At 43.2% G+C, this 9,449-nt stretch overlaps 1 protein-coding gene across 1 annotated transcript; it reads left to right on the top strand.

The window, feature by feature from the left end:
- The first annotated feature begins 462 nt into the window (after positions 1-462).
- LOC143604031 (uncharacterized) lies at positions 463-2,491 on the top strand. The gene is made up of 3 exons (XM_077080633.1): positions 463-972; positions 1,705-1,890; positions 2,210-2,491. The coding sequence occupies exons 1-3, from the start codon at positions 667-669 to the stop codon at positions 2,489-2,491; spliced, it is 774 nt and encodes a 257-aa protein (XP_076936748.1). The 5' UTR covers positions 463-666.
- Positions 2,492-9,449: the final 6,958 nt, after the last annotated feature.

Raw genomic sequence — 9,449 nt, 5'->3', positions numbered from 1 at the left:
CAAAATAAATCTCGTAGGAAACCAAAATAAATCTTTTCGGAAGTCAAATTAATCTCGTCAGACTCCTAAATAATAATGTTGGCTCTGACAATTTGTTAAAAGAAAAACCAGTGACCCTAATAGTTTTATTACACGTGACAGTATTCGATTGATTAAAAATCCCGAGTCATTATTAAATACTTTTTAGGCTCCCAATATCTTTTTTATTCCTTTTCGATAAAAACATTCAAACGATTTACAATGCAGTGGAAGGTAAGCGAGCAACAAGCTGCGACGCAACCCCTTTTTGGGATAGCAAACCCAATCCTACTAAAAATTTAAAAAGTGATCAAATCGACAGGTTTTATGATGACCATTGTGGAACCTAGTTAGTCGGTCAAAATGGGCATTTTGGTCATTATCCCAAACATATCTCCACTCCATAATATAGACACCAAGGACACAACCTATGTGTTTGTGTGTTTCTGTTCTTGTTTTTACAATCTTTCCTCAAAACAAAAACATGTTACACGCAAAATCTGAGTCAGATGTCACCAGTTTAGCACCATCTTCGCCGTCAAGATCACCGAAACGCCCGGTATATTTCGTGCAAGTCCATCAAGGGACTCACAAGATGGTGATCATAAACCATATTCAATACAAGCTACACCTAACTACACAAGTCCTATGGAGTCTCCTTCACACCCTTCAATGGGTAGGCACTCAAGGAATTCGTCATCGAGTCGGTTTTCGGGTATTTTTCGGTCGCATTCGGGCAGGAAAGTTGCTAGGAAGTTAAGGAATGATAAGGGGTGGCCAGAGTGTAATGTGATAGTGGAAGAAGGAAAGTATGATGAGTTTGATGATGATAAGAAGTTTACTAGAAGATTACAAGCTTTAATGGCTCTTTTGTGTTTTATTGTGTTGTTTACTATTTTATGCTTGATTATATGGGGTGCAGCCAGACCTTATAAAGCTGAGATCACTGTCAAGGTTTGTTATTTCACTTTCATTTTTATCACTTTAATTGTGTTTTAACTTGTTCATGGAGTAGTAGGTTGTATTATGAACATCATGGTATTAAAATTAAGACTGGTCTAAAGCGGATTCTAAAATTTCGAACGTTTACTAATTAAAAATATTTTTTTCTTGTTTAGGGTCATACACGTGAGAATATGATGATTACACATAGTTACATATTTTTATACGATTTATAACAAGAAAAAATCACGCATTTCCAACATAAATATGTTTGATAGATTGAGAGCTGACGGAGTTGTGAGCCCCAGGTTTCCGCTTTTTATAATGGTTAAAATGCTTAAATATTGAACCTTTTTTTAATTCAAAACATTTTTTTTTCTTTTTTAGGGTCATACACGTGATAATATGATTACACATAGTTACATATTTTTATACGATTTTTAAAACAATTCCAACGGAAATGTATTTGATAGATAGAGAGCTGATGGAGTTGTGAGCCCCAGGTTTCCGCTTTTTTTACTAGTTAAAATGTGTAAATATTGAATCTTTTTTTTAATTCATGTTAATTTGCTGATGGTGTAATTTGGAATTGATTTTTGAAAGTCATATTTGATTATTTCATATCATATAACAACAAATATAATCTATAACTAGATGTCATTTGATTATTCTTAATTTCTTGATGAAGTTGGTTTTATATTTATTTCTAATTGGTGATGAACAATTGATATGCATTTGTTGTAGAGTTTGGCTGTGAATAATCTCTACATCGGTGAGGGTTCGGACTCCTCTGGGGTCATAACCAAGATGTTGACATTCAATGGTTCATTGCGGCTTGGTGTTCATAACCCGGCTACATTCTTTGGCATCCAAGTTAGCTCCACCCCGGTGAACCTAATATATTCAGAAATCGTGGTTGCAACCGGTCAGGTTAGAACTAATATTCATCACTTTTTTGTGTATCTAAATACATGATCCAAATAGTTACGGGTAATAATGTATATTTGGAAAGAGTGACGGGTTGTATAATTTGTTGAATTGGGTTGTATCGTAGTAGTTTTTAAACTATTGAGTCAGGTTGAGTTAAATCACAAAAAAATTATTATTTGTCCGTTTTTGCTAATAATATAATAATAACTAATCGCGCCACGTTTTATTTTAATAAAAATGATTTAGTAGGTTGTATGAAAAAAAATGAGTTTTTCATGATTCTTTATCATGTATTCTAATTTTGTTATTGCGATCTTAGTTAAAGAAGTATTATCAAGAAAGAAAGAGTACAAGGACGGCCATTGTGAACTTACAAGGAACAAAAGTACCCTTGTACGGTGCAGGTTCAGGCCTAGTTATCTCAGATACTGGAATTTTTGAAATTCCATTGATGTTAGAGTTCGTGATCCGATCAAAAGGGGAAGTTGTTTGTAAATTGGTGACCACAAAGCTTAGGAGGCAAGTCTCTTGCAACATGACATTGCCATCAAACACAATAAAACCAATAAGATTCAAAAAGAGTTCTTGTATTTACAAATAAATTACAATCTTTTTCATATAGATATTTGTTAAAATTAGTGAGTTTTGATAAATGTGTGTTCTTCCTCGTATTATAGATAAAAAAATGTTTTTGAATTCACATATATGTAGAAAAATGTGTAAATGTTGGTGTGATAATAAAATTATATTGGAGTGTTAAGTAATGAAGATGATTTGTGTGTACTGTTTTCAGTATGGCTGATAAAATGATGTTATAGACTTATATTTACTTATAATATAAGTGTGTATAATTGAGTTGGAGTGAGCCAAGATTTTCTTTGATCAAACATAAAAAGACATGTTAATAGTGAGATAGATAATCTATAAACATATAAAAAACCTGTTTACAATCGTTACAACGTGTTAAGAAAATTGCGAGAATAATTGATTTCGGACATATTCGTATGCCAGTCAAAAAGATTGTATAGGCATAGAAGCAAAATTTTCAAACAGATTTAATTTATCAATTTATTTTTGCAGGGTTTTTTTGTTTTGTTTTTAATGTAGCAAACGACTCAGTTTACAAATTAAAAATAAAATAGATACTAAATTATTATAGTTTGTTGAATTTTTAGAAGGCGAGAAACAAAAAAGTTTTCGAAAGAAAGGAGGTTAAAATTGAAAATATTATTGGTGATATTAAATATTTTGGTTTTATGTGGCTCAAAAATAGGTGGAGAAATAGATCGCTAGTTTGGTTTATGAAGAGGTAGGTCCCCGCAAAGCCCAGTTGGACCCGCAAGACACACCTTGAAGAGGTACGTCTGCGCAAAGACCAGCTGGTTCTGCAGGACCCACCATGCTCAGAGATGAAGACCTTACACGCAGTAAGCCAGCTGTTCCCGCAGGAAAGCCTCCCTTGGTACAGTACCCTACCTGTTCCCGCAGCTGTGGGTACGCGTAAGACACTAACTCTTATACTTCAGCAATGTCACCTGAGAAAAGAATGAGCAAGGCGGGAATATTCTCGCCCAAAAGAGCCAGTCCGTACGCTTCTGGAAGATCTTTTGTACTATACCTGCCAAGGTATGGACAAAATAGACAAGATCTGACCAAAGCAGCCCATGAACCAATCACAGGGTGACAGCTCACCGACAATAGTACGAGGAGGAGCACGCTCCAGTACAAAATGTCACTATCAGCCGCTGCCTACCCACCAACTCCCATCGTGGCACGTACGTAGCCCGTAGTTGGTGGAAAAGGAATATTATATACAGCTGGCCGTACCTGCTTGGAAACCTACCTTCGGCTATAAATACTCCAACACCTTGGAACGGTATGATCATCATATATCATCTTATCTTCTCTAGCTATTTCTCTCAATATACACTTATATTCAGAGCAATCTAGTCTGATTCTCACGCCGGAGGGTGGTCACAAGGAGGAACCCCCCCTTCTTAGTGACGAGCTCACGGTGTCTGTTTTGCAGGTCGAGAAGAATAACCATCTTTGCCGGACCTAACCCTCTCGGGAAACATCTACTTAACCCTAAGATTATCCGTAATATGCCGGGGTCATTTAGTGTTTCTTCATTGGCGCCATCCGTGCATTAAGCTAGAACTTAATCTTCATTTTTTTAGTTTTTTCAAACTTCTGGAAAGATGGTTAACGTTACTCCGATGCCAAAGCCACCGGGTAACCAAGAAGCTCCGGTAACCACAACCCCAGCCACTGGGAGGAACACCGGCGAATACACGAATGTTACGAACACTACCCCGGTTACCCAAGCCGGGGCAAGTGCAGTAAACAATCCTCCCCTGGGATTCATTGATACCCAGGTGGAGAAGCAACAGACTAGGCTTCCCCGCCAAACGCTAGATCAAGTTAAAGCTTGGGCGGAAGCACGTCAGAAAGAATTCCAAGCTGAGTTGGATGAACGTTTACGTTCACTCCAACAGGCCAACGACGAATTCGGAAGCACTCGACAACAGCTCAACATGAGCAATGATTGAGAGTATACGGATGATGATTGGGAAGAATCGGACAGTGACGCAAACCCTCGTCATAAGGCGAAAGGGAAGCGTAAAGAAGTAGACTTCCGCTCGAAAAGAAATTTTGGAAAAACTTTCAAGCCAAAGAGCGCGGGGGGAAACCCACGTGACTTCTCCAAAACTTTCAGACTGACTGTTGCAAATGCGGGAACGCCCAAGTTTGCAAGAGACATTGCGGAAGCAATTGCTCCAAAGAGTGCCAAACAGATGTCCAACATAGGCACTTACGACGACGTATCTGACCCGGACGATCACTTGAAAAGATTTATAGCGGGGGCAACCGTCAGCAATTGGACGGAACCCACATGGTGCTACATGTTTCAGATGACGCTCGTCGGGGCAGCCAGAGCGTGGTTTGATCGTCCACCGGTCCACCACATCTATGATTGGGCAGACTTCCAGCACAAGTTCAGCCAGCACTTCAGTCAACAAAGAAAATATACTGAAGAGCAGTGGACGATCCTCAACTGCGTCAGAGAGGAGGACGAATCTTTGCTAGACTTCATCACTCGCTTCAACTCAAAGAAGCTAAGTCTGGGCACCATCAGTAAAGATCTTGTTCGCGCCGCTTTCATCCAGGGCGCTGAGTACCCAGAGCTTATCCGCACATTGACGGGTAAAGATGGCATGCCATCCACGTGGGATGCCATCATGACGGCAGCTAAACGCTTTGCCAAGACGGGGAAGCAACTGGGTAGAAATCTTCCCCAGAGCACAAACCTCTACACGCAGAGGACAAGAGAAAATAACGTCCGTACCGTCCGACAAAATAAGAAGAGGAAGCTTGGTATTTGGCAGTCAAGGATAAACTTTGACACCTCATCCAGCTCTCGCCCTCTCTTAGGCGGAAGGGACAACACGCACTCATCAAACAGGAATCCCAGATGGACGCCACTCACCAAAAGCGTCACCGAGATATTTGCCACCAAGAAACTCCCATGGCCAAAGGCTCCAATAATCCGACAGCGTCATAACGCTGATCAGAGCAAATCCTGTGACTTCTACGGGACCAAAGGCCACACCACGGAGGAATGTACATCTTTGAAGGATATTGTCGAAACATTTGTCAAAGATGGAAAACTTACACACCTCGTGGCGTCAATCAAGAACGGAGGGAGGAACGACAATCGGTACAAGGGCAACGGACGAAAGCCCGTCGACATCAGCATTCACATGGTTCATGGCAGCGTCAGAGGAAGAAAACGACGAACAACAGAGCCGAGTGCGTGGAAGGAAGCTGAAGTGCGCTTCCCGCGCGTGCCAGGGGGGACAACAAAGAAGGCCCCATAGTCATTAAAAGCCAGCCGGGGCACTACATCACCTCCCGCACTCTTGCTGATAACGACGCTTCGTCAACGGTCATGTATAGGCAGTTCTTCGACAAGCTAGACGACGAAGACAAAGAACGCCTAGAAACGGTCTACGCCTCAATGGAATGGTTCGATGGCAGCACAAACACCCCCTTAGGTATCCTATCTTTCCCCGTCACTCTCACAGACGGGAAGCGCTCCCGCACAGAAGACGTGGACTTCGTCGTAATGAGGAAGTCACACCACACATACGACATTCTCTTCGGGAGAGATGGGATGGCAAGATTTAATGTCGTGGTGTTTTCGGTCCATGGCATGATGGGATGGCCAACAGCTGAGGGTGTCGCGATGATCACGGGTATTCCCCAGGTATGTATCGCATCTGTCTCATCCAAACCTAAACCAAAGATGGCTAAACCAACAACCTCTGAGCCAGAAGAATGGGCCTTTAATGGCAAACACCCTGACCAGGCCGTTACCATTGGCCCAACAATCACTAATCCCACACGTACCTTACTCAAACGCTTATTGCAAAAAAATGCTGACATCTTCGCGTGGACACCAGCTGACATGACTGGTGTACCCCGAAGTAAGGTGGAGCATAAGCTCAAGTGTGACCCGGCTTTTACGCCAGTCATACAAAAGCGTCGCATAATGGGTGCGGAACAGGCTAATGCGTGTAGAACCCAAGTCAAGGAACTCCTTGACGCAGGTATCGTACGCGTTAGTAAATATCAAACATGGGTTGCAAATCCCGTCATGGTACCGAAGTCAAACAAACAATGGCGCATGTGCATAGACTTTAAAGACCTAAACAAAGCATGCCCCAAAGATTGTTACCCGCTACCCGAAATTGACCTTAAGGTAGATTCATTAGCACCGTTTCGCCTTAAATGCTTCCTTGATGCGTATAAAGGGTACCATCAAATCCCCATGGCTGTTGACGATCAGGACAAAACCGCATTTCGGACGCCCAATGGCACATTCTGTTACCAAATGATGCCATTCGGACTTAAGAATGCCGGGTCCACATACCAACGCCTGATGGACAAAGAGTTTCACGCCCAAATTGGGAGGAACTTGGAAGTTTACATGGATGACTTGTTCATCAAAAGCCTTGGGGCAGAAGCGATGTTGAAAGACATCGAAGAAACTTTCAACACGCTCAGAAAAATAAACATGAAGCTCAACCCGAGCAAGTGTTCCTTTGGGATGGAAGAAGGGAAGTTCTTAGGAGTCATCGTTACTAAATATTGCTTCAGAGCGAACCCTGAAAAGGTCGAAGCCATTATGAAAATGGAATCACCTACTACCATCAAACAAGCTTAGACACTGAATGGACGACTAGTCGCACTTAACCGCTTTTTGGCAAACCATGCGGATAGGTTGTTCCCGTTCGTGTCAACATTAAGAAATTGCTTGAAGAAAACGCACTTCCGCTGGACACCAGAAGCGGAAGCAGCTTTTCAGGAGATTCGGTCACGCTTGATCGAACTCCCAACGCTCACAGCATCAGAAGCGGGGGAGGAATTAATTCTCTACCTCTCCGCCACAGACAGAGCAACCGGGGCAGTCTTACTAGTAGAACGAAAAGGCATCCAGATGCCTATCTACTATGTTAGCCGATTCTTGACAGGCGTAGAAACCAGGTACTCTACCATGGAAAAATTAGTCTTAGCGCTTGTACAGGTTTCACGCAGACTAAGACGATATTTCCAAGGTCACCCAATCACCATTCTCACCAACTTCAAACTTGCAAACGTTCTAGGCAAACCCGAGTTGTAGGGACGCCTAGCCAAATGGGCAATTGAGTTGGGGGAATACGCGATAAAGTACAAGCCAAGACCAGCCATAAAAGGCCAGATCTTGGCCGACTTTATTGCAGAAGTCCCCGCATCGCGGGAAAAAGAGTGCCAGGAAGAGGCTCAACCCTCTCCAGCACAAGACATTAACGATGTATGGCGACTCTATACTGATGGAGCAGCCAACAACGAAGGTTCAGGCGTAGGGTTGAAACTAACTAACCCGGTAGGCCAAGAATACACTTACGCTATTCGGCTTGATTTCTCAAGCACGAATAACGAAGCGGAATATGAAGCATTCTTGGCCGGGTTAAGAATTGCGCGTAAGATGGGGGTGAAAAACTTGGAAGTCCACGTGGATTCCATGCTAGTAGCCAACCAGATTAACGGAACGTACACGGCCGTAAACGACACAATGGCCCTGTACCTCGCACAAGCAAAAGCCCTTATGCGCGATTTTAATGATTGCAAAGTTATGCACATCAAGCGAAGCGAAAACAAATCTGCGGATGCGTTAAGCAAGCTTGCATCGTTAGCCTTCACCCACTTGGGAAAGGACATCCGCGCTGAACTTCTTGAAGCACCATCAGTCCCGCACAAAGAAATTTGTGTCATCCAAACCGGCACGGAAACATGGATGACACCAATCATAAATTACCTTGCGGCGGCTATACTACCAGAGTCAAAGACACAGGCAAGAAAGATACGCTGTAAATCACTGAACTATCAACTTGTTTATGACATACTTTACAGGCGTAATTTTCTGGGCCCACTCCTCAGATGCGTTGATGACCAAGATGCCGATTACCTCCTAAGGGAAGTGCAAGAAGGCATCTGTGGAGTACACGCAGGTCCACGCGCAGTTGTAGCTAAGCTAAACAACGCGGGATACTTTTGGCCGGGGATGCACACGGGTACGCTGGCCTACATCAGAAAATGTAGGTCCTGCCAGCTCTACGCACCCAACACGCATCGCCCGAAGAACGAACTTGTTCCAGTCACTTCTTCATGGCCATTCCAGAAGTGGGCCATCGATGTGACAGGCCCATTTCCCACAGCAGCAGGGAACGTTCAGTTCCTAGTGGTAGCCATCGACTACTTCACAAAGTGGATAGAAGCAAAACCCTTAGCCCAAACAACCGCAAAACATATCAAAAAATTTATTTGGGAATTTATTATTTGTCGTTTTGGACTTCCACAGAATTTGGTGAGCGATAACGGCACCAACTTTGCTGACCAGAAGCTACAAAAGTGGCTGAAAGAACTTCAAATCACCCACAACTTTACCTCAGTGGCACACCCGCAGGGTAATGGTGAGGTGGAAAGAGCAAACAAGAGCATCGTCGACGGCATAAAGAAAAGACTCTTGGAGCATAGATCCGGCTGGGTGGACGAAGTTCCACACGTCCTTTGGGCGAACAGAACGCTAAAAAAGGCAAGCACGGGCGAAACCCCGTTCAGCCTCACCTATGGCACTGAAGCCATGGTTCCGGTCGAAATTGGTCTACCCTCACCAAGAGTCATAACTCAACCAGGAGACAATGATGCGGAAAGACGGTTAGACCTTATGCTAACCGAAGAACGCAGAGACTTAGCCGCAACGCGTGAAGAGAACCACAAGCGACAAATGCAAAAGTACTACAACACGCGGGTAAAACTCTGCAACTTCAATGTCGGAGACTACATACTGCGTAACAACGAGGCTTCGAACCAAGAGCGCCCGGGAAAGCTGGCCCCGATCTGGGAAGGGCCATACATCATTAAAGAAGTTTTGGGAAAGGGCGCATACCGGCTCGAAAGGCTCGATGGCACTCCCATCCCAAGAACATGGAATGGAGCTCAATTACGCAAATGTT

This window comes from Bidens hawaiensis, unplaced genomic scaffold (assembly GCF_021521415.1).
Source record: "Bidens hawaiensis isolate Kalapana, Puna unplaced genomic scaffold, B.hawaiensis_p1.1 tig00063757_1, whole genome shotgun sequence".
In the NCBI taxonomy this organism is placed as follows: Eukaryota; Viridiplantae; Streptophyta; class Magnoliopsida; order Asterales; family Asteraceae; genus Bidens; species Bidens hawaiensis.
This window is presented reverse-complemented; position numbering and strand designations above follow the sequence as displayed.

Excerpts from the sequence above, each read along its gene's own strand:
- LOC143604031 (XM_077080633.1), top strand. The coding sequence starts at position 667 with ATGGAGTCTCCTTCACACCCTTCAATGGGTAGGCACTCAAGGAATTCG. Across the intron at positions 973-1,704 it reads AAGCTGAGATCACTGTCAAG|AGTTTGGCTGTGAATAATCT; the intron begins GTTTGTTATTTC and ends CATTTGTTGTAG. Across the intron at positions 1,891-2,209 it reads TCGTGGTTGCAACCGGTCAG|TTAAAGAAGTATTATCAAGA; the intron begins GTTAGAACTAAT and ends TTGCGATCTTAG.